Source organism: Pelodiscus sinensis, chromosome 3 (genome assembly GCF_049634645.1).
Source record: "Pelodiscus sinensis isolate JC-2024 chromosome 3, ASM4963464v1, whole genome shotgun sequence".
Classification (NCBI taxonomy): Eukaryota; Metazoa; Chordata; order Testudines; family Trionychidae; genus Pelodiscus; species Pelodiscus sinensis.
Genome location: NC_134713.1, coordinates 164405905 through 164430866, shown reverse-complemented (window position 1 = coordinate 164430866; position 24962 = coordinate 164405905). Strand labels below are relative to the sequence as shown.

Sequence of the window (24962 nt, the reverse complement as noted above, 5' to 3'; positions counted from 1 at the left end):
AAAGAGTAATTACAACATCTGAAATTAAAGGGGTTGGTTCTTTGGACAAAACACTGCAAGATCTATTAATGGTAAAATTGTTTGAATAAAATAAAAACGGACCTGAATCTTCGCAAGTTCTTGAAAGTTAACCATGTTTTTTGAGATTTGCATTTCACTAGTCATGTCTTTCTAGGGTTATTTTTCTTACAATGACTTCTTAAAACACTGAAACTACTATATTAACATTAACGTATGCAATGCCTGACTTAAAAATGAAATTGTATAGGTGAAATGCTGTTCCCAGGTAAGCCAATGGAAAGACTTCCATTGACTTCAATAGAGTCAAGGTCTTACCCACAGTCTTTAAGCAGACAAATAGGATATCAAATAAATGCTATTAGAAAGCATCTTATATTTTCTGTTACTTGCTGATGGTCTATTTTATAATAGAGTCTAATCACTAAATCACATGCTAATTGTGGCTATTCAACAGGTCAAGTCAGATTAAGTCAAATTCACCCACTTCTGTTTGTAGGGGTGTTTCTACACAGCAAAGTTATTTTGGAATGACTTCAGTTATTCCGAAATAACTATGCGAGCGTCTACACAACAATTCCGTAATTTCAAAATAATTTTGAAATAACAGACAGCTTATTCCGACTTCTGTAAACCTCATTCTATGAAGAATAATGCCTATTCCAAAATAGTTATTTCGATATAAGATGTGTGTAGACACTCCACTTCTGCTATTTCGAAATAGCCCCTCACCAGGGCCGTTCTAAGTTATTCCTCCTGGGGCTCTAAATTGAGATAGCACATCTACATTAGGGAAGCCTGCCTCAGACTAATTTTGAGGCTTCTCTACAGCGTAGACATGATATTTTGGAATAACTATTCTGGAATAGCTTATTCCAAAATAACTGTGCAGAGTAGACGTAGCCTAGGTGATTATGAAGTGTCTGTATGTTTACTGTGCTGCCTTTCCACCTCCAGTTCTGAGAAAGATAGTCTTTCTTAGATGCTTTCTTATAACTGTCTTTTCTTCTTTGAGTGCTTGTTTACATCGATTCCAATCAGGTGACTCCCAAGCCGCTGCACCCCGGAGGTGGGTTGGAGTTAGGAATCACTGATTGGAGTTTGGCTCTACCAACTGCTGCATCAGCCCTCAACTGCTTGCCAATGGCATAGCGAGCTGTGTACTTTGTATACTGAAGACTATGTTGCTGCCCTACAGATTTAATGGGAACTTGTGCCAAAAATGCCGTGGAAGAAGCCTGGGCTCTGGTAGAGTAGGCCATCACTAAAGACAGCGTAACTCCCACCAGATCTTAGCAGGTACATGTGCAGTCCACTATCCATGAGGATATGTGTTAGGTTGAGCTGGACAACTTTCATATGATCCGCTATTGCCACAAATAGATGGGTAGGCTTCCTAAAGGGACTTGCGTGCTCACTATAGAAGGAAAGGGCCACATGCAAGTCTAGCGTGTATAGTGCCTGCTGTCTGGCATTCATATGTGATTTTGGGTAAAACACTGGGAGGAAAATATACTGTCTGAGATGGAACTGAGAAACAATCTTTGGTAGGAAAGTTGGATATGGTCTAAGCTGCATCTTATCCTTATGAAAAATGGTATATGGGGGCTCTAAGGAGAGTGTTCTTTGTTCAGAACCCTTCTGGGAGATGTAATCACTCCCAGAAAGGCATTCTTTAAGATGTGTTATTCACATCCATTCCAGTATCCACTCTCCTTGCCCTCTGTCAGACTAGCCGGCAAGAAGAAACCAAACGTGGGGTCGGGTCAGCAGTGGTATATAAGGTCTGCTATAGCGGTGCCACTCGAGGGCTCCACAGCCAATTGGATGGGAGCTGCTAGGGAAAAAGGTCTCCGATGCGCTCACACCTGATTGATGTGGAGGTGAACAACAAATCTCGAAGAATACCAGTTACGAGAAAGCTGGTAACTGCCTTTTTTCAACCAATTATTCTCTGCGCCTATTGTAATGAGAAATACAACAAAGGGATCTGCAGAAAACTCTCTTGCATGTCTTTTATGGTTTCGTCAGTAATATGCCATACTCAAACAAATTGCATAAAATAAACTTTCTTCCAATTAAAAAGACTATATGCCACGCAATCTAGTTACTTTTTTAACCAGTTTTAAAAATTGCAGACCTTTTTTACATGTACAGATTAAGTGCTATTGATCGGTGTAGAGAGTGAGAAAACAAATTAATTTTACCCCTGAAGACAAGCTGACAACATTATTATATTACTAGGATGTCTTTGAAAGTTAAAATTAAGTAATTTCCAATTCGTTGTTCTTATCATTACCCTAGGACACCAGATTCATCTGGCAATTACTAAAGCAAAGTGAACTCTCAAAAAGAAAGAAATCTATACTTCTTACCAGACTAAAAAATGTATAACTTAAGTTTATATTGTTTGATAGTTTCAAGATCTTTTACTGGCATAATTTGTGTATAATATTAAATCAGGTTTTAAAACGAAAGTGTGGTGAATGCAGCTGAATCACTTTGCTTGGAATACGCCACTACCCAGTAGCTAAATGAACCTGCAAATAAGTCATTGGTCACAACTGTGACTGACTTTGTTTTAATAATTTTATCTTCCAAGCTGGGTATAGATTTAACCATAAATCCAGAGCAAGGCAGATGTTGGTCTCTGTTTGTACAGCAAGTATAGTTCTATTGTGTAACCAGCATCTACGTTGTTACTACACTGAATGCACTTTTGGACATAGAAAACTTTCAGAAGTTATTTTGGTCTCTGCACTTTTGGGTGTCCACCTTGGACACCTTAAAGAAGCCTGATTTTCAGAAAGTGCTTTACACCTGCTCTCTTACTGCTCCCCAAAAATCAGAACCCTCTCAGGTGTCCGAAACTGGTCACTTCTGAAAATCTTGGCCCAAAACCTTGTTCATCTCAGATGCAAACATATTTGAGTTCACCAAGTAGACATGAATTTGACCCTGAATATTTTAAATAAATAGTTTAAAATGTTATTTATTTTAGAACACATCAGCACTGAACCTCTCTTGCTGCAGTTTAAGCCCATTGCTTCTTGTTCTATCCCGAGACCAAAATGAACAAGTTTTCTCCCTCCTCTTTATGACACCCTTTTAGATATCTGAAAAATGCTATCATGTCTCCCCTGAATCTTCTCTTTTCGAAACTAAACAAACCCAATTCCTTCAGCCTTCCCTCATAGATCATGTTCTCAAGACCTTTAATCATTCTTGTTGCTCTTCTCTGGACCCTCTCCAATTTCTCCACATCTTTCTTGAAATGCGGTGCCCAGAACTGAACACAATACTCCAATTGAGGCCTAACCAGCACAGAGTAGAGCGAAAGAATGACTTCTCGTGTCTTGCTCACAACACACCTGTTAATGCATTCCAGAATCATGTTTGCTTTCTTTGCAACAGTATCACACTGCTGATTCATATTCAGCTTGTGGTCCACTATGACCCCTAGATCCCTTTCTGCTGTACTCCTTCCCAGACAGTCGCTTCCCATTCTGTATGTATGAAACTGATTGTTCCTTCCTAAGTGGAGCACTTTGCATTTGTCTTTATTAAACTTCATCCTATTTACCTCAGACCATTTCCCCAATTTGTCCAGGTCATTTTGAATTGTGACCCTATCCTCCAGATTAATCGCAACCTCTATAATAGAGTTTAAAGAGAAGCTAGATAATTTCATGGAGGTTAGGTCCATAAAAGGCTATTAGCCAGGAGATAAAATGGTGTCCTTGGCCTCTGTTTGTCAGAGGCTGGAGAGAGATGGCAGGAGACAAATCGCTTGATCATTGTCTTTGGTCCACCCTCTCTGGGGCACCTGGTGTTGGCCACTGTCGGCAGACAGGATACGGGGCTAGAATGACCTTTGGTCTGACCCAGTACGGCCGTTCTTATGTTCTTATGTTAATAAGCGTAGTTTCCATACCAATATCTAAGTCGTTGATGAAGATATTGAACAGAAATACAGTTGATCACTTCATGAAATACAGCCGATCACCTCAACCCAGGCTACTTCTTTTCTTTTTATCTTGTGTTTTTGAACACACTAGACATTTTGTATAAACTGGATGTGAGTATAATTATTTTATAATTGTTTGAAACTGTAAAAATATGTGTTGCATTTATGTATCCAGTAAAACAAGTTGCCAGTTCAGGTTTTAAAAAATGCTTCAAGGGGAATCCAGTACAAAATATTGCTTCCTTAGTGGGTTTTGTCATGATTCAAGCCTTGATTGTTTTTACCAAAAGCTAGTCATTTAAGAAAAAAACATTTTGATATTAAAGTATTTGCAATGTGTTCTGTGGCCCTGATTCTGCAAGGGGGAAACCTCTTTAATTATCACTTGCATTGGTGAGAATTGAGGGTTCTGAGTACCCTACTGAATCCTTCATTCCTGCTGTAACAGGAATTTCCAATGGCCTAAAGAAATTAGCTAACCAACTCTTACTGAAAGTCAATGGATGTCTAACACTATCATTAACAATAATAATAAAAAATAATAAATGCTTAATAATAAACTCAAAAGCTTTTACATTGGCTGTAAGTATCATCACCTCCATTTTACAGATAGGTAAAATGAGGCACAAAGAGTTCAGGTGACTTGCCCATTGTCACCCAGCAGATCAGTGAGAGAGTCAGGAATAACATTTAGGTCTCCTGAACTAAGTTGCCTCTAAGATGCGTGGCCATACAACTGCACAGCTTCCCATTAAGACCCACACAAGGGCTCAGGGCTGCAGGGGGGGAAATGCCTTTCTTCAAGATCCAAAACCACCATGCCTGGTGGGGAAGTGCCTCTTCCTGCCGGCTCAAGCACAGAGCTACGGTGGCTGGGGAAGAGAGATGAGCCCCATGAGCCCTAGCATGGAGTGGCCGTGACAGTGCCCCAGTACAGGCAGGCACCAGGCAGCCTGTCTTAAAGCCATTGACCAGGAGCCACTTAGGTAAGCCCAAGCCCCTTCCCACCCGGAGCTTCTCAACCCAGAACCACCGTCTGCACTCTAAGCCCCTCATCCCCAGCCCCAGCTCAGTCTGTATCCCTTTCTGCACCCTCTTCCCAGCCTAGAGCCCCTTCCCAAAGCTGGAGCCCCCTCTTGAATCCCAAATCCCTCATCCCCAGGCTCACCCCAGAGCCTTCATTCCCTCCTGCACCAACCCTCAGCCCCCTCCTCTGGGTACATCTCGACTACAGGCATTTGTCGACAGAAGTTTTGTCGACAGTATTAGATACTGTCGACAAAGCTTCTGTTGACAAAGAGCATCTAGACTACATCCAGTTCTGTCGACAAAGCAAACCGCTTTGTCTACATGACAGTGTAGACGCAAAGGACAGTGTAGATGCAATAACGCCTTCTGTCAATAGAACTCTGTCGACAAAAGGTGTTATTCCTTGTAGAATGTGGTTCGCTGCCGTCGACAAAACTGCTGAGTTCTGTCGATGGTATGTTGACAGAGCTCAGCAGCAGTGTAGACGCAGGTATAGTTTTGTCAACTAAAGTCCACTTTTGTCGACAAAACCCTGTAGTCTAGACATACCTTAAATGTCTAAATCCCATGGCCCTACCCCCAAGCCTGGAATCCCCTTCTGTACCTCAAATCCCTCATCCCCAGCCCAGAGCCCACACTCCTCAGCCAGAGCCCTCACACTCCTGTATGCCATTCCTCTGCCCTAGGATTAAGCCTCCTCCCATACTCGGAACTCCTCAGCCCCACTCCTGCCACATGAATTTTGTTATATGCACCAATATGAAGGTGAGGTGTTACACATCACCTCCACATTGGTGCACATAACAAAATTCATTCTGTTCAGTGTGGAAAAAATTAGAAGGAACACTGATCCTGAGTCCCATACGAATGCTCTATCCACACTACCTTTTCCATTAAGGGCCTCTGAAAATACCTGTGTCTGTGTAAGATCTTGCAGCTCTATTGAAATCACTGACATATCTGAATTTGGCCCTTTGTGTCCTATCATAATAGGAAATAGCTGGCCGAATATCTCAAAGTTCAAAAGGGTAGAAATGCCAGGTTTTGCTTTTATAAAAGTTGTTCTTTACTTAGTAACACATTTCCCTTTGATTTTCACAGTAGGCAATTCAGTGTGGGAAATGTTGGAAAGGAAGTCTTTAACATTTAAAAATACAAGCTGTAGGTCTGACAGCATGATTGAGATCAATATCACAGGAAGCAAACTGAAACAATAGTTTTACAATTATTTCTATGTTGTGCACAGACAGAATAGTACACGATATAAATGGAACTTAGTAGAAATGTTGTTTAAATATGATCACAGACTTTTCAAGATATCTTCTAATTAAATTGACATGATAAATATTGTCATCTTTATATTAGAAAATGAATGTGATTGTTTTAGAATATATCTTGTCTGGTCCAAATTGGGATTTTGATCTTGCATAAATTTTACTAGTCTGAGTAGCTCAGTCGAAGTCCAAAGAAGAGTAAGAGTTTGCAGAATCAGGTTCCTTAGAATTTTTATGGATTGACACTAGGATATATATCCATGTGCTGTGGCTTACTCTCTAAGGGTACATCTACACTTGCACCCTACTTCAAACTAGGGATGGAAATGTAGGCAACCAAAATTGCTAATGAAGCGGGGATTTAAATATCCCATGCTTCATTAGCATAATCTCGCCCGCGCGTTATTCTAATTGCCAGCTGATTCGAACCAGGAAGTGCGCTCCAGGCCACGTTAGTTCGATTCAAACCCCTTGGTTCAAACTAACATTACTCCCCAAAAAAGTAATGATAGTTCGAACTAAGGGGTTTGAATTGAATTAACGCGGCCTGGAGCGCACTTGCTGGTTCGAATCACCTGGCGATCGGAATAGCGCGCGGGTGAGATTATGCTAATGAAGCATGGAATATTTAAATCCCCGCTTCATTAGCAATTTCGGTCGCCTACATTTGCATCCCTAGTTCGAAGTAGGGTGCAAGTGTAGACGTACCCTAAAACAGGGTGAGGGGTTCAGCTATTTGTAGTAGAGTCGTTCCTCTGGATCAAGAGGAGCCAGTTGGGATGGTTCGGGCATCTGATAAAGATACCCCATGAGAGGCTCCCTTTAGAACTCTGCTGGGCATGCCCCACTGGGAAGAGGCCCAGAGGCTGACCAAGGACACACTGAGGGAATTTGTCTCCTAGCTGGCTTGGGAAGACTTGGGAACCTGTTGTAAAGAAAAGGAAGGGTCTGGTCCTCCCTACTGTGCATGCTGATGCTGTGACCCTCACCAGGAAAAGTGGCATAAAAGGAAAAAAAGAAGGATCAACATCTTCCCAATGTTCACAGACAGTAGCAGAATAGAGTCACTTTGAGGCAGTCTACTTAAATATAAGTTTTGCAACTAAATGGCAACTATGACAACATTCATGAAAAAGGAAGCATAGTTGAGGCCAATGCCTTGCACACCTGAACACTCTTGATACCAGTTCAGTTATGTGCTTCAGGACTATGTACTATGGTCCACATTGTGCCAGATACTTTCATGGGGCTAATCAAGCCAAGATTGTTTTGTCAGCTTTCCCTCTCATTCTAATTGTACAGACACCTAGGACACTTTTCTATGTAGAAATCCCACAGAGGAAGTTGGGTGTTGGGAATTGTTTCTGTGAAGAGAGAAGAAATGGAGAGGGAGCGGGGAAGCAGACAGGAAGTTGTTTCAGAGAAGGGAGGTAGCAAGGAAGTCAGTGTGAAGTTGTTTCAAGGGAGGGAGACGACAAAGCCGGAAAGCCAGCAGGGAGCAGAAGGGAAAAAATAGCTGTTCTGTATGATTTTAAGGGATAGCATAAACTCCATAGAGCCTTGGTTTGACTATTGGTTAGCACATATGAACAATCTGAAACCATTGTGACAAAACATTACTTAAAAAATAGCTTGTTTATTTGCTTTGCTTCATTGGAAAAATAATTCCCTGTGTCAACCCAGGTTACTTTGAGGGATTATATCAGCCCCATCAGTGAGAGTGGAAGAGTGTGTTGAATGTTCCATTGCCTGCAGTGGTATCTCTCTTGATATATCTGACTTACTCCAGCTAAGGGCCTGATCCTACATGGTGCTGGCTGGCCCTGACTCACTCTGAATCCTTTGTAATAAAGTTACTAAAGAGTAAGAAAGCATATATTTTCCAGAAGTTGTTGACATGCGGGTCTCTACAGCCTAGTCTATACTAAAGTGGAAAATCAACTACGCAACTCCAGCTATGTTAAGTACGTAGCTGGAGTTGACGTATCTTAAATTGTGTTTTGGGGCTGTCCACACAGTGGGAGGTCGACGGGAGCAAGCGCTCCCATCGATTTCCCTTACTTCTCATGAGCAGGGCTACTGGCGCCAACATTGGCGCCCTCTCAGAATTAGTGGGTCTTCACGAGAACTGTTAATTTGAACCCTGGAAGATTGACTGTGGCATCATCGATCTTCTGCATAATGTAGAAATGACCTAAATGAGCCCTTTAGGAAACTGGAAAGTTTTCTATTGTTATTTTGCTGATGCATCTCAATTGCAGCTTTTATTGAACAAATTGAGAATATCTTCTCAGACATGAGGATTGTTGTGTCTGGACAAGGGATCACAGAAAGAGTAAATTTCCTGTGGTACTGGACAAGAAGCTTTACTAGAATAAGACAGAACATCTTTACAAATGGAATTGTTTATTTCTCTGCGATTCACTGCAGAGCTGTGGTTCTCAGTCTTTCTAGATTATTGTGCCCCTCTCCAGAGGCTTATTTGTCTTTTATGTCCCCAAGTTTTGCCTCACTTAAAAACAACTTGCTTACAAATAAGACAAAAAATACAGAATTGTCACAATATGTTTGAAAAAATACTTAACTTCTTACCTTTACCACATAATTATAAAATAAATCAACTGCAATGTAAGTGTTGTACTTACATTTCAGTGCATAGTGTGTAGAAAAGCACAAACAAGGCATTGTCTGTATGGAATTTCAGTTTGTATTAACCTCACTCATGCTTTTTATGTAGCTTGTTGTAAAACTAGGGAAATAATCTAGATGAGTCGATGTACTTCTTGGGAAACCTCTGTGTACCCCCAAAGCTATGTGTACCCTAATTGTGAATCAGTGCTGTAGAGTTCTTCCTAGAACTTGCCTTAACCCTTCTCCTATCTGCCATCCTACCACCGTTTTACAGAAACAGCATACATGTATCCTTACAAAGAACCATCACTCTTTATCCCCATCCACATCAAATAAAAACCTGTCAGCTTTTTGGGGGATGGCAGAGCAGTAATTATTGTTGTTGGGCACCATGTGATTTCATCTAATAACATGGCATCCAAACAACTTTCTGAGTCTCTTCTGGCCCAGGGGAGGACTGACTCTTAGATCATGCCAGCGCAGACAATGTCTAATAGACCACATCTGCACTTGATACATCTTTAAATTTTAAAAAAGTCACATCTGAGCAACATAAAAGATGTCTGAAAGAATAAAGACCTTTTCTCAGATGGCATATTATTTACACCTGAGCAGTTGTATCGTTCAAGAGAAATCTGACTTTTAGCATTAAATTTGCTCCAAGACGTTGGACTTAAGGAAATGAGCAAGCATCTATGGAAAAAGTGTTCTAAATCTCGGGAACAGCGCACATCCTGACAGTGGGAATTAATCAGAGCTTGTTTATGAGAGCTATTTTTAGCATAAAAGAAGATTACTATAAACATTACAACAAGGACTTGCCATAACAGTTCAGACTTACTGGGTGATTGATTGTTTGTACCTTTCTGTGGGCAGAGGACAATTGATTAAAAAGCTGTCAGAGATGTGGATTTTACCCCAACTAGGAAATATTGTTTCAGGAAATAGCTTGATCCAATAGCTAAGGCACTGGATTTGGATTTGGGCACCTGGGTTTTATTCCTGGGGTCTAACATAGAACCGGTGTGTATAACTTTGGGGAGATCACTTCACTTCTTTGTGCTTCTGTATCCCTTCCCACCCTGTGCCTCGTCTAATTTAGACTCTTAACTTCTATGGAGCAGTGGGTTGTACAGTGTCTAGCACCATGCAGCTCCAGTGTTGGTTGGGATGCCTAAGTACAAGCATACGTTGTAAAGTGGTATGAGAATTAATGTGAATTTAAGGAGACCGATGAGTAATATGGATTTTTGGGTTCCAGTCCCAAACTTTTTTTATCAAGGTACTATAATCATGCCACAATTGTCATTAAAGAGGAAATGAAAAAGGATCTGTTAAAATGAAGCATTTGTTTGTAAGATTCTGCAAAGGGGAAAATACATTTCATGCTTGTTTCAAAATGTAACTAGTAATTTTTGAACATAGTTTGAGTCAATAATTGCATTCATAACCCCCTGAAAAAGCTAGAGAGGAGATGCCAGGTTACCTCTGCCAAAGTAGGTGACATCACAGCTACTGTAAAATACATTTTAAAAAGTAATTCTGTTTCTGTCGGTATTTTTATTCCCTCCCAACTTGCTCAAACATTTTCCTCTGGGGCTGAATTGGCTCATGCTTATGGGCCAGTGCAGTCCACTGGTAAATTGCCTAAGAAAATTTAAAACAAAAGAAAGGAGTCATTTTTGAGACATGCTTGAATTATAAAGTCTCTCTGTTTATCTTTCCATCTGTCTGCCAAATAGTGTTTCTATTGAAGTGAATCAAGGTTTTTGTTTTAGGACTTTATACAAATGTTATATCACATTAGCTATACCAGTCTGGTTAAAATCATGCAACCTCCCTAGTCTGGACTGGTAACCTGGTCTAAAGATGCTTTATACTGGGATAGTTTTACTATACCCCATACAGGAAAGGGAATGAGCTGTACTTATATAAAGTGTCCCTTTTACACAGGTATGGATTATCCATAAATATATCCATATTAAAAGTTATACTAAGAAAACATTATTTGCCAGAAATCATCATGCTTATAACAGTACAAAAATGTGTGTAGACCAAGACTTGGATGTGAGCTAGAAGGACCTACAGGGTGCTATTTGATTACAGATGAGGGTTCCCATTGACTACTGATGTTATGGCTGGCCAGTTTTATGCAGGGTTGGGCCATTTTTTCTATATTAAAATAACTTTAAAAAATGGACAGGTCCAGTGCAACAAAAAGTTTAAGCGTGTGCTTAAATTTAAACATGTACTTAAGTGAACTGCTAAATTGAGGCCCTAGAGCTTGATTGTGCAACTGAGACATAATACATATGGGAAAGTAATGTAATCGTCTGATACTTCAAGTAAAGCATTTGCCTTTTACCATTGGTCATACTGAGTACTTTGGAATACAAAATAGTCTTCCTGCAATTGGATGGTAATGTTTTGCTGATGCAAATCTAATGGAAAAAATAGAAAAGAGAGGCTTCGGTTAGAGCCAGGGAGTCAAGAAGATGAGGTTTGCTGTGAACTCAGGTGGTGCAGTTTGTTTTGGGTTATAGCCATGGCCCCTGCTGACTAAACAGTTTGCTGCCAGAAGAGTAGTCTTGACATTTTGCAAGCAGCATAATTGCACTTGGAAGGCAGATGTCCACTTACATTAGGGGTATGTCTACACAACGCCCTAAACTCGATATACCATGCAATTTCAAGCCATTCCTTATCCCTCGTGCAACGAGGTTTACTGGAATGCTGAAATAGTACACCCATTATTCTGAAAAATATTTCGAAATAACAGGAGGCTTGTGTAGACGCAGGGTAGCTATTTTGGGATACCTCTGGTATCCCGAAATAGCCATGCAGTGTAGACATTCCCTGCTTATTTTGACAAGGCATTTGGTCAAAGTGACTATTATTCAGATTTATTATATATTTTCTATGTATCAATTCCAACCCTGAATTCTACTGAAGCCAGTGGAGTTGCACAAAGAAGGAATTAGGCTCTACACGTTTGTTTTGTCAAAACTGTTATACACAAATGAAACGGCATTCACTCACTGGAGCAAAAACACTGAGGGGTCCTGTAGCACCTTAGACTAACAGATTTATTAGGGCTTATGCATAAGACCTAATCTATTAGTCTCTAAGGTGCCACAGGACTCCTCGTTGTTTTCCCAGATACAAAGTAATACAGCAGCTACTCCTGTGAGGCTTTTCACTCAGTAGAGCACAAGCCTGTCCTTTCCTGAGAAGTGGTGCATACTGGCTCCACTCCTTCACCTCCCGGCACACCCATACAACATCAGGGCATGATGCCTAAATAAGCTCTAGAATTTGGCCTGAGTGTGTTCTTAACAGTAAGAAATCACCAGGACCAGATGGCATTCACCCAAGGGTTCTGAAAGAACTCAAATGTGAAATTGCGGAAATATTAACTGTGGTTTGTAACCTATCCTTTAAATCAGCTTCTCTACCCAAGGACTGGAAGACAGCTAACATAACGCCAATATTTAAAAAGGGCTCTAGAGGCGACCCTGGCAATTATAGACCAGTAAATGTAATGTCAGTACCGGGCAAATTAGTTGAAACAATAGTAAAGAATAAAATTGTCAAACACGTAGAAGAACATAATTTGTTGGGCAAAAGTCAACATGGTTTCTATAAAGGAAAATCATGCCTTACTAATCTATTAGAGATCTTTGAAGGGGTTAACAAATATGTGGACAAGGGGGATCCAATAGATACAGTATACTTAGATTTCCAGAAAGCCGTTGGCAAGGTTCATCACCAAAGGCTTGTGTGTAAATTAGGTTGTCATGGGATAAGAGGGAAGGTCCTTTCATGGACTGAGAACTGGTTAAAAGACAGGAAACAAAGGGTAGGAATAAATGGTAAATTTTCAGAATGGAGAGGTGTAATTAATGGTGTTCCCCAAGGGTCAGTCCTAGGACCAATCCTATTCAACTGATTCATAAACGATCTAGAGAAAGGGGTAAGCAGTGAGGTGGCAAAGTTTGTGGATGATACTAAACTGTTCAAGATAGTCAACACCAAAGCAGACTGTGAAGAACTTCAAAAAGATCTCGCCAAACTTAGTGATTGGGCAATAAAATGGCAAATGAAATTTAATGTGGATAAGTGTAAAGTAATGCACACTGGAAAAAATAACTCTAACTATACATTCAATATGATGGGGGCTAATTTAGCTGTAATTGATCAGGAAAGATATCTTGGAGTTATCGTGGATAGTTCTCTGAAAAAGTCCATGCAGTGTGCAGCAGCACTCAAAAAAGTAAATAGGATGCTAAGAATTATTTTTAAAGGAATAGAAAATAAGATGAAGAATATCTTACTGCCCCTATATAAAACTATAGTATGCCCACATCTTGAATACTGCATACAGATGTGGTCTCCTCACCTCAAAAAAGATATTTTGGCATTAGAAAAGGTTCAGAAATGAGCAATTAAAATGATTAAGGGTTTGGAAAGGGTCCCATATGAGGAGAGGTTAAAGAGACTGAGACTTCAGTTTAGAAAAGAGGAGACTGAGGGGAGATATGATAGAGGTCTATAAAATCATGAGTGGTGCGGAGAGGGTTAATAAAGAAAAGTTATTTACTTGTTCCCATAATATAAGAACTAGAGGACACCAAATGAAATTAATGGGTAGTAGGTTTAAAACTAATAAAAGAAAGTTCTTCTTCACACAGCGCACAGTCAACCTATGGAACTCCTTGCCAAAGGAAGCTGTGAAGGTTAGGACTATAACAGAGTTTAAAAAAAGAGCTAGATAAATTCATGGAGGTTAGGTCCATAAAAGGCTATTAGCCAGGTGGTAAGGAATGGTGCCCTTGGTCTCTGTTTGTCAAAGGCTGGAGAAGGATGGCAGGAGACAAATTGCTTGATCATTGTCTTCAGTTCACCCCCTGTGGGGCACCTGGCACTGGCCACTGTCAGCAGACAGGATACTGGGCTAGATGGACCTTTGGTCTGACCCAGTCTGGCTGTTCTTATGTTCCTAGGTACTGGGTACTTAAGGTATATGGTCTGCTGGCTATGAAGTATAGTCAGTTACAGTGTGCAGGAGCTTCAGTGTATTATCTACTGAATTTCCCCTATCCACACTTCTCAGTGAATCCCCATGCCTCACCCAATGAAATTTCAAAAAGCCTTTTTTTTATGCTTAGCTGGTCAATTGACTCATCAAATAATGTCAGTTGGCCTGTCAGTTGACCCTCTGTTATTTGACCACAGTCAAATGTTCCAGCAAGAATGCTTTGATGTAACCAACAAACTACCTTTCTGAAGGTATGATGTGGCCAGCTGTTAGCACACCTACCTAAATATTTTGGTCACTTATATTACTACATCCTAATGCCTCCTCTTGGGGGAAAAGATTAACTGAATCCATCAGTACAAGAGTGCGGGGAAAAGGATACATTCAAATTCCTTGAATATGTGTTTCTTCTGCACTGGATAAGCAAAGCATAGGAGTTGGGATCTTCCTGAAATACTGTGAAACTCGTACAGGAGGCTTCTGTAACCTTGCAACTTTCGTCTTAAGACACTGATATAAACTAGTCACAAACATATTGAATAAGTTTGTTCATTAGATGAATATCTACTTTAAGGAAATAATTTTTATCTGTCTCTTGACTGGTCGCTTAAGACTGGCTTCACTATTTGAATGTAGGGAGAGAGATTCACAAAATCTGTGCATGCACTAATCTGCTTGTGTAAATTAATACTTGGGTGCACATTTCAGGCACATTTCTTTCTTTCATTACGTACAGGTTCAATAATTGCAGGTGTAAATCTGATATCTGCAAATAAAGGCCCTAAGTGTCCTTAGTATGAATATGCATTACATAGACTCATTGACTGGAGAATAGACCCTGTATGTTGAAATAGTAATTTTAAACAACAGTAAAGGAAATAATACGTTCTTTTTTGAGTGCTTGTTTATGTACATTCCACTATTGTGGGGCGTGCATGCAGTCAGGACTGGCCTTACTTTGAGGCAAACTGAAGTGGCTGGCTACCTCAGATGCCAGACTGTGGGGGAAGGCGGGGGTACCACTAGGTCCTAGAAGGTAGAAAGTTGTGTCTGCTTCTAGGTTGAGTCTAGACTGGCCAGTTTTTCCAGAAAATCAGGCACTTTTCTGGAAAAACTTGCCAGCTGTCTATACTGGCCGCTTGAATTTCCACAAAAGCACTGACAATCTCATGTAAGATTGTCAGTGTTCTTGCGGAAATACTATGCTGCTCCCGTTCGGGCCAGTGTAGACAGCTCAGATTTGTTTTCCGCAAAAAAGCCCCTATCACGAAAATGGCGATCAGGGCTTTTTTGCGGAAAAGTGCGTCTGGATTGGCACGGACGCTTTTCCGCAAAAAGTGTTTTGCAGAAAAGCGTACGTGCCAATCTAGACGCTCTGTTACGAAAATGCTTTTAAAGGAAAACTTTTGGAAAATCATGCCAGTCTAGACGTAGCCCCAGTGTATATATATTCTCTCTGCTCTAGATGCACAGAGATGGTGAAGGGCTGTGCTGGAGGAAGGAGGGCACAAGAGATATAACAGGCAGGCAGAAGAAAAGGTGAGAGGGAATAACAGAAAGCAGCAGGCGCTGCAGGGAGAGAGAGGAGGAGGAGCCTCTAATGTAGCTCTCTAGCACCCCCAGGAGTCTGGACTGATTAATACCACCTCCTTAGGGAGCTTCCCGTTTCCTGCTGCTTCCCTGAACCCACTTGAAGAGAACAGGCAATCAACTGAAGTAGTAGGAGCCAGTTAGGCCCTTAAGATGCTGATATCTTCCCTCACTCCGGCCCTGCTACCAGCCTGCTTATTTGTCCCCTTCAATTGAGTGTTGAGAGCCACTATAGCTGGCACAGAACAGCAGTCATGAGTGAAAGAAGAAAACGCCCCTCTGGGGCAGCATTCAGAAAAAGAAAGAAAGCAAAGGAAACTTTTCTATCTAAGCAGGAAGGAGCTCTCCTGAGATACATAGACACAAATGTTCATGGTGAGCCTTCCGCCCCCAGTGAGAATGTGAGTGGTGAGGAGATGCCTGATCTTCCAGTTAGTCAGAGTGCAGGTGACCTGGCAGCTACTGCAGCGTCCATATCTCCATCTCAAATGGATGTAACCATGCACATTCCTGAAGAAAAGTGTAGATCAGAGAAGAGTGTGGTGGAGGCACAAGAAACAGCTGCTGCTGAGTTTAGTTCCATAAGTGTAGATGATCCAGGACTGTGGACTCACTTGAGCAGTAGCCTGCGGGGCTTCCTTGTACTGCATGGGCCACAGCATGTGAAAAACTTCATGTTCCCCAAAGACAATGAAAATAGACGTTTCCATCCAACACATTACTGGCATGAAATCCTCAATGGTGACAATGTGGAGAGGTCATGGCTTAGGTACTCAAAAACCCAGAATGCTGCATACTGTTTTTGCGACAAACTCTTCCAGTCTAATGTTCCAGCCACATTGGGTTCTACAGGAACAAAAGACTGGAAAAATCTGGCTTGAAATATGGCATGCCATGAGAAGGCAACAAATCACCAGAGGGCATTCCATAGGTAGAAAGAGGTTGAGATGAGACTAAGGTTAAAGGCACCATAGATAATCAACATCAAGAGATGATTGCGTCAGAGTCTCTCTACTGGCAAAATGTTCTGAAAAGGCTCATTGCCTTTGTGAGAATGCTTGCTACCCAAAACCTAGCACTATGTGGCACTTCAGATTAGCTGTATGTTCCAAACAATGGAAACTTCCTTAAAATTGTGGATCTGATGGTTGAGTTTGATGCTGTACTCCAGGAGCATCTAAGAAGAGTCACCACCCAAGAAATGTACACACACCACTACCGTGGAAAAACAATTTAAAATGAGATCATACAGTTATTGGCAACAAAAGTCAAACAGAAGATTGTGGCAGATCTGAAGTCAGCAAGTTTACTCTGTTATTCAGGACTGCACACCTGACATCAGCCATACAGAACAAATGACTTTAATGGTGCATTTTGTAACAAGAACAGAACCTAGTGAAAATGTCCCTGGAATGGTGACTGCCAGCGAGCATTTTCTAGAATTTATTGACATTGATGATACTACAGGAGCTGGTATGACAAACGTGCTTCTTAAAAAGTTGGAAGATACAGGAATTATGATAGCTGACATGAGAGGTCAGAACTACGATAATGGTGCCAACATGAGAGGAAAGAACAGAGGAGTACAGACATGGATCCGAGAATTAAACCCTTGAGTTTTTTTTGTCCCATGCAGTTCTCATTCATTGAAGTTGGTGGTCAGTGATGCAGCATCAGCTTCTAGTGAGGCTGCTGAATTTTTTAATGTAATTCAAATAATCTGTGTATTTTTCTCTGCATCAACTCATCGATGGCAAATTTTGAAGCAAAATCTGGGAACATCCTTTCTGACACTGAAACCACGGAGTGCCACACGATGGGAAAGTTGAGTGGAGGTGATAAAGCTTATCAAACACCAAATTGGGAAGATAGATGATGCCATAGTTGCCATTATGGAGGATAATGCTATGACAGGAACTGTTTGTGGGAGAACAGTGGCAGAGGAAAATGGAATCACCAGAAACATACATAACTTCAGATTTCTTTGTGGCTTAGTGTTGTGTCATGGCATACTGTTTGAATAAATGTTGTAAGCAGGAGACTCCAAGGTGTTGACCTTGATATATCTGGAGCAATGGAACAACTGAACAAAGCAAAGTCATACCTACAGTCTTACTGATCAAATGAGGGATTTCAAAATGTTCTGAAGAGTGCACAGAAGTTGGCAAAGGAACTTCACACTAAAGCTATTTTCCCACCTATTCAAGAATACAAGAGTTATCGAAGAAGAAGGAATTTTAATTACGAGGCACGGGATAATCCCATAAGAGACCCCAAACAACAATTCAAAGTTGAATTCTTAAACCAAGAGCTAGATTGTGCAATACAGTCAGTTGAAGAACGTTTCATGCACCTCAAGGAACACAGCAGTATATTTGGGATGTTGTATGATATTCCAAATTTCTCACTACACCTGAAGAAGACCTATACCAGCAATGCAGGTTGACACATGATGACATGCGCGATATTAATGCGAGTGATTTAGGTGATGAACTGAAAGCCCTTTCAAGATACATTTCAGCAGGATCAACTCCAAAGGCTGTTCTTGAATATATGTGCACAAATAAGATGACCACCCACTTTCCAACTGCTTTTGTTGCTCTTGCGCATACTTCTAACACTTCCTGTAACAGTTGCCAGTGAGAACGCAGCTTCTCCAAGCTGAAGTTAATAAAAACACATCTATGCTCCACAATGACACAGGAGAGGCTGGTTAGCCTTGCAACCATCTCAATAGAGCATAAGCTGGCCCAGACTGTGGACCTTCAGGAAGCAGTTCAGATCTTTGCAACCAAGAAGGCACGGAAAGCACCACTTGCATTATTCAAACAAATAAAAATGCCAGTGTTTACTATGCAGACAAGAAAAGTTACATTTGCTGTTCAGGCATTTGAAAATTAAGTGTCACTTAAAATTTTTGAACAAGGCATTTTAAGTTGTTAGTTTTCCTTTATTGGGGTAGGTAGCAGAGCAGTATGATGAGAGGAGCAGAACAGGAAGAAGGCAGAATTGAGACCTTTCAAAGTTTTGGCCCAAGCAAGGAGACATGGGGGCGTCATTTGAGCTCCCCGCCTCAGGTGCCAAAATGTTGTGGGCCTGCCCTGCACCCAGTGCATTACAGTTCAGATTCCTTTGGTCAGCCATATCAATCGGGCACTCTGCCTGTGCTCTGAGGATATGTCTGCACTGCATTTGGGAGCATCTTCCAGCCCGATAAACAAATGTGCTAGCTCTGGCCGAACTAGGGCACTAAAATAGAGTGGCTGTTGCAGCACTGGCAGCAGTGTTGGTTAGCCCCTTGAGTACAAGCCCACCCCATTCCTTTGGTCTATACTCAGGCAACTAGCCCATGTTGCCACACATGTGCCCACTCCTCCAGTAGCCCCACTCTGATCAAGTGAGCTACCCCTCTTCATCCCCTCTCCTAACACCTCACTCTACACACCTGCCCTGCCTCTCTCCTCTGGTGCTGGTCCCTCCCCTGCAGGTGTCTGCCCTTATGTTTCACCCCAAAAATCACCTGGCACCTGCACCTTCCCTTAGACCTGCACCCTCCTTGTGCCTCCCCCTTCCCTTACTGCCCCTGCCCCTTTTGCCCTCTTTTTTCCTGATGCTCACCCCCTCACCACTCTCTGCCCCATTCCCCTCCTGCCCCGTGCCCTCACACATGCCTTGCTCCATCCCCACCTTTCTCATACCCACTCCTTCTTTCAAGCCTTCTCCCAGCACCTCCCCCTCCAGCCCCCAATGCCAGGTGAGAGATACAGCTCCATTGGTGGAGCAGGCCAGTGCCCCGGCTCTGTAACTCGCTGACCTGCACTTCCGTGTTCAGGGGCATGGGGTCCCCTTAGGCGCGGGACCCGATTCAACCGAATCGGTCAAATCGGCCTAAGGCCGGCCCTGGTCCCTCCCTTCATGTCCTCAGTTGGAGGCATGAGAACAAGTATGGCCCCAAAAGGACACTGCTAACTAAAAGAATCTGAATACGAAGGCAGTGGATGTATGTGCACCAACAGTGGACTATTTATTGTGGCTAAAACATCTCAAAGAACTATAAGTTAAGTGACAAGGTAAGTGTTTCTTCACCTTTAAAAAAGATGTCTTCTCTCTTCTTAATAATTAGCTTGTCCCCTTCAGACCCCGTGCAAATGGCTCATCTCTTGTCCTCCTCAAGACTGTGTACAAAGAGAGGTTTTCTATAACCAGAATTCTGGCATCAGAAAAGCATTTTGCTATATGGTATGATTAGAAAGCAAGCAGAAAAATGATGGCTCTGAAAACTGATTAGTTTTGTCTACTTTCTTTTCATTTTAGTATGTGTTGACAATGAGAGTGACTTGGACATAGACCAACAGATAGACAACTTGTATCTGAAAGCTTTGGAGGGATTTATTGCTGTAGTGACACAGGATGGAGACATGATCTTTTTGTCAGAGAACATCAACAAATACATGGGCCTCACACAGGTAACTTGTTCCGTACTGTTTTCAAAAAGCTGTCTTTAACATGATTCCAAAAACATTGACATAGTTTCTCTGTCTCCACTGAGCTTCTAATTCAAATTCCACTCAATAAAGCTGTGATCTTATTCTGTGAAAGAGAAAATGAGCAAATGAAGCCCCTGTGTGGCACACTGCAGCACTCTGAATTAGTACCTTGATTTGTCAGCCTCTTTGTTTAAAACTGAAGTGTTGGCTGCAGAATATTCTCCGTAAAGGGTTTTCAGCTCTGAAACACCATTTCCCATTTGGCCTGTTAGGCCCCAGATTTGGAGGCCAGAAGACTGGCCTACGTTTCCAAAATGTGTTGATAGGAAGTGGTTTGTTTCGGTGTTTCCTGTAAGCTGTGCGCTTGAGCGGCCACCCAGGCGAGATTCAAATGCTGCCCAACTCATTAGCAGAGTGGCCACAGCTGGCAGTATGTGTTTCTGCTGGTGGTGCACATCTGCACATTCCATGGTGCACATAAAATTTATTCCATACATGAATAGAAAAAAAATAGAGGGGACATTGGCTTGTTTGGAGTTAAGAGAGGTCTTTTTAATTTCAGAGAGTTGTAAAGTTTAAGGCCAGAAAGGATCACCAGATCATCTAATCTGACCTTCTGTACTTTACAGGCCACCAACAGCACCCCCACACAAAACCCAGCAGCTGAAATTAGACCAAAATATTGTACTCTGCAGGAGACTAAACTATTCTGTGCCAAACAGAGAGAAGAGGATGGCCTGAGACACTGCCTCTGCTAAGATTTAGTTGTGGCATGGAAAGCCATTGACTTTCAGGGGTGCCAGTGGGTGGAGAAGCTGTGGAGGGGCTGCTCAACTCCACATGTACCCCAAGGTAGATGAGTGGCCCTGCAAAGACTATGAGAAGGGACTAACAAAGCTGAGATTCTATCTTGCTCTATTCCAATGGCCCTGACATACTTTGCACATGACATTCAGGACCTGCAGCTTGAGTGGGAAGGCATGTGTGGTACCTTTTTCTCCCACATTCAGTCTGATTATTTGGCTGTTGTCAGTTGGCTCCAAAAGCTATTGAAGTCAATGAAGATATTTCATGGACTTTATATCAGTCCCTTTTCATTGGTGAAGTCAGTGATCCATCAGTTTAAGGGTTAAATCAAAATGCCCAAATGGGTCTACAGGGTATAGAATCCAAATAATAGCTGTTAAAGGAGTATGGGCTAAAATAATTGCTGATATAATGCACACTGTGAAAGCGGTACATGCCAGAGTTGAATATGGCATATTATGCCTCCAATAGGCTGCCTATCATTTCTGTTTTTAGTAAGGGCCAAATCTTCAGTTAGTGTAACTGGACTCAGTTTCATTGACTGATTAGTTTGTTGAGGACATCTAGAGTATACTTCTAAGCTTAAGAATGATTTTGTTGTTAACCACAATATCCTCAAGAATATCCTAGAGAAATTATACCTTTAGGGAAGCAGGTAAAGAATGTAAGGAACTGAAATTATCAAGAAAAGATCAAGCATATTGTATTGCTTTTGCGCTTTCTGTGGTCCCATTGAATGAATCAGTGTTCCAAAATAGTTTTCTCCATTATTAAATTTTATTTATACTTACTCTTGGCTAAATATATGTATTGTTTTCTGAACAGGTGGAATTAACTGGACACAGCATATTTGATTTCACTCACCCATGTGACCATGAGGAAATTCGAGAGAATCTGAGTTTGAAAACTGGTAAGAAAAAAGTTAAAATCTTTGATGAATTTTTCTTTTTTATCCTTTAAACACTCCAATAAAGTAACTAACAGATAGCAGAAGTTAGATAGTGACCATACCGGGCAAAAGGGAATAGTATTTGGTGTCAAAAACATTTCCACTATTTTTAAAGCTTTTTGGTTACATATAACAACACTGAGAACCATGTGTTTTGTTAATTTCTTGTTTCCAACCTAAAGAAAGGTGCAGCATCTTCACTTGCAATAGTTAATAAAGATTTATGTACCACAAGCTAAATACATGTTAAAATGAACAGGGCTCCTCTACCATTTAAATCTCTACACCCCGAACTTGTACAAACTGCTCTGCATTGGTGGACCATTTCACTTGTACAGAGCTCTGCTTGACTCTCTCAAGCTGTGTGTGGGCACAGGAGTCTGTCCATATGTAGCTTGCGCAATTGGGGATTTAGCAAGGGGTTTAAATGGGACTAAAGTGGTGGAAAGGTCCAGTATTTTTTTAGAGGGGGGATTTATTTTTCACACTAGTGTTAAATATTATTTAAACCAAGAGGGTGCAAGGCACAAGACTTGATGTGGAAGGGAATAATGTGAGAATCAAATAATCTGTTCTCTACAAAACAAAAGTGAGTTTTAAAAAGCAACGCAACCATCCCCCTCTTTCTGGAACAAAATATTAGCCAAGAATTTTCTTTTTTTCTCATCTTAGGTCCAGGATTTGGAAAGAAAAACAAAGAGATGTCCACAGACCGTGACTTCTTCATGAGAATGAAATGCACTGTTACTAACAGAGGCAGAACTGTAAACCTCAAATCTGCCACATGGAAGGTATCACACTGTAGCCATCTTAAGTGTTATTGATAAAAGTCAGATGAAAGTACCTTTTAAACTTACTATTATAAAATCATTATTTGTTTCAGGTCTTGCATTGCACTGGGCAAGTTAAGGTGTATAACTCTTGCCCTTCGCACAGCCTGTGTGGGTATAAGGAGCCTCTCCTCACCTGCCTTATAATAATGTGTGAACCCATTCAGCACCCTTCAAATATGGATATTCCACTGGACAGCAAGACATTCTTGAGCCGCCATAGCATGGACATGAAATTTACCTACTGTGATGACAGGTATAGCATTTACTGACTGTTCCTTGCCTAGGAGATTTCTGATTTTTCTTTACTTAAACCTCCTTCCCCGCACCCCCAATAAATAGGAAACCAGAATCTTTCTTCATAGTGTTCTTTGTATTTGAACAGGTTAAATTGTTTCACACTACCAAGGGTGATATTCTTCCATTGGCTGTTCCTGCAGTTCTGGAGAGGAACAGTTTTGACCAATGTCAGTAGCCATTTGGATGTCTAATTTGGAATCCACAGGTTGAGCAGGGTGTGATTCCGTCCGTGGGTGGCTAGATTCCTATGCCATAGTTCTCCAATCCAAACTGAATGCTAGGAGAGGAGTTTCTATAAGATCTCAGAGTCGGGGACAATGCTCTGGGGCTGAGGCTGTTCCCTTTTTTTCCGATCTATGGCGACTGCAGTCTCCAAACAGCCTTGGAAAACTGTCGTTCAGATTTACCAGTCTCGGCAGAGAAGGTCAAATTAGGACATGATGCACAAGGGAGAGATTGTTCAATCCGTGATGGCTAATGTGTGTGAGATGATGGAGGCGAGTCTAGAGTGAATGTACACTGGTGTTATATATGTGATCAGGAAGGACTGGAGAAAGGTATAACATACACAAATATAAATGTCCTCTTTGCTCCAGGGTTACTAGCAGAAAACTGAACAACCTTGCCCAGCCCTAGATATCCCCCCTCCCTCCGTCACTCAGGCTGTGTCTACACTACAAAGAAAAGTCGGAAAAAGATAAATAAATTGCGAACTTATGCCATAGTTCTTCAACCCACCCTGAACACCAGGCTACACGGGGCCAAATGTTGGGGGAAAACCCTCTTTTGAAACATCCCTTCTTTCTCGTTAAACGAGGTTTACTGGGATGCCGAAAAAACACGTCTGCTTTTCCGAAATTTTTTTCAGAAAAGCAGACGTGTTCCTTGGTCATGGGAGAGCTTTTCCCCGATACCTCTGGTATCCCAGAAAAGCTCTGTAGTCTAGATGTACCCTCACTTTCCCCAAAACTTACTCCCTTGAGGTGTGGAAATGGTGAGGGCCCTGGCTGGAGATGTGGGCTCTGGGGAGATGCTGGAGTGAGGGGTTTAGAGTATGGGAGGGGACTGCAAGCTGGGGCAGGGTGTGGGAGAGGGTGAGGGCTCCTTCTGGAGATGCAAATTCCAGAAATGAGGGGTGCAGGGTACAGAAGAAGTGAGGAGTGCAGGCTGGGGCAGGAGGTGGGGGCACAGGAGGGAGTTCAATATGTGGTCTCCAAGCAGTAAGTGTGCTTACTTCAGGTGACACCTGGAAGTGGCTGGCATTTCCCTACGAACCCCTAAGCAGATGCACTGCCAGGAAGCTCTACACACTTACCCCTTCCACAGATGCCATCCCCACAGTTCCCACTGGCTGTGGTTGCTGCTGTGGTGAGCCTCCCTGGCTGCCTCTGAGCATCTGGTCCACAGGGATATGCTGGCAGCTTCTGGGAGCTGCAGGGTGGGAGCCTGCCTTGGCTCTACTGCACCACCAACGAGATTTTTAACAGCCCAATCACTGGTGCTGAACAGAGCTGCTAAGGTCCCTTTTCCAGTTCAAAACTGGATGCCTGGCAACCCTACTGGGCTGACTTGTGCTGCCCTTTGAATTGGGATCAAAATCTACTCCCGGGACCTGTACCAGGATAATTGATGAGAAGCAGAAAAATGAGATTTTTACTATCACTTATAGAATAAATATAGATTATTCTTTAGCAAGCAGACTATTGCAAGCTTAATGGTAGAAGCATTAGTCCTTTAATTCTTAAGAGCCAATAGTAACATAAATCCATTGTTATTGCTTTTAAAAAGTGAATTAATATGTGGGCTTGTTCCTACATCCCTTACTCATGTGTTTTCCCATATTTTGTGGATACAATTTAAGTGCTGTTTTTTGGTCAGTATGTTATCAGCTAACTAACCCAGTAGGCATTTGCCAATAGAGAATTTGTAAGGGTACTGTAGTAGGTTTGATCCAACTACAAAGCAGAAATATATTTCTTTTGCCAGGTGAAAGGCAATTAAATGTTTATTCCCCCCCTTTTAATTTTTCAAGAATCACTTTC

The 24962-nt window shown here is 41.7% G+C and overlaps 1 protein-coding gene across 1 annotated transcript in view; it reads left to right on the top strand.

Annotated features, from left to right (window-relative positions):
• EPAS1 (endothelial PAS domain protein 1) overlaps nucleotides 1–24962 on the top strand; it is a 158766-nt gene that overhangs the window by 85745 nt on the left and 48059 nt on the right. Inside the window, exons 3-6 of the mRNA XM_006125477.4 lie at nucleotides 19862–20013; nucleotides 21667–21751; nucleotides 22463–22581; nucleotides 22674–22876. Coding sequence (XP_006125539.1) covers nucleotides 19862–20013; nucleotides 21667–21751; nucleotides 22463–22581; nucleotides 22674–22876 — 559 coding nt within the window. The remainder of the gene's footprint in view (nucleotides 1–19861; nucleotides 20014–21666; nucleotides 21752–22462; nucleotides 22582–22673; nucleotides 22877–24962) is intronic.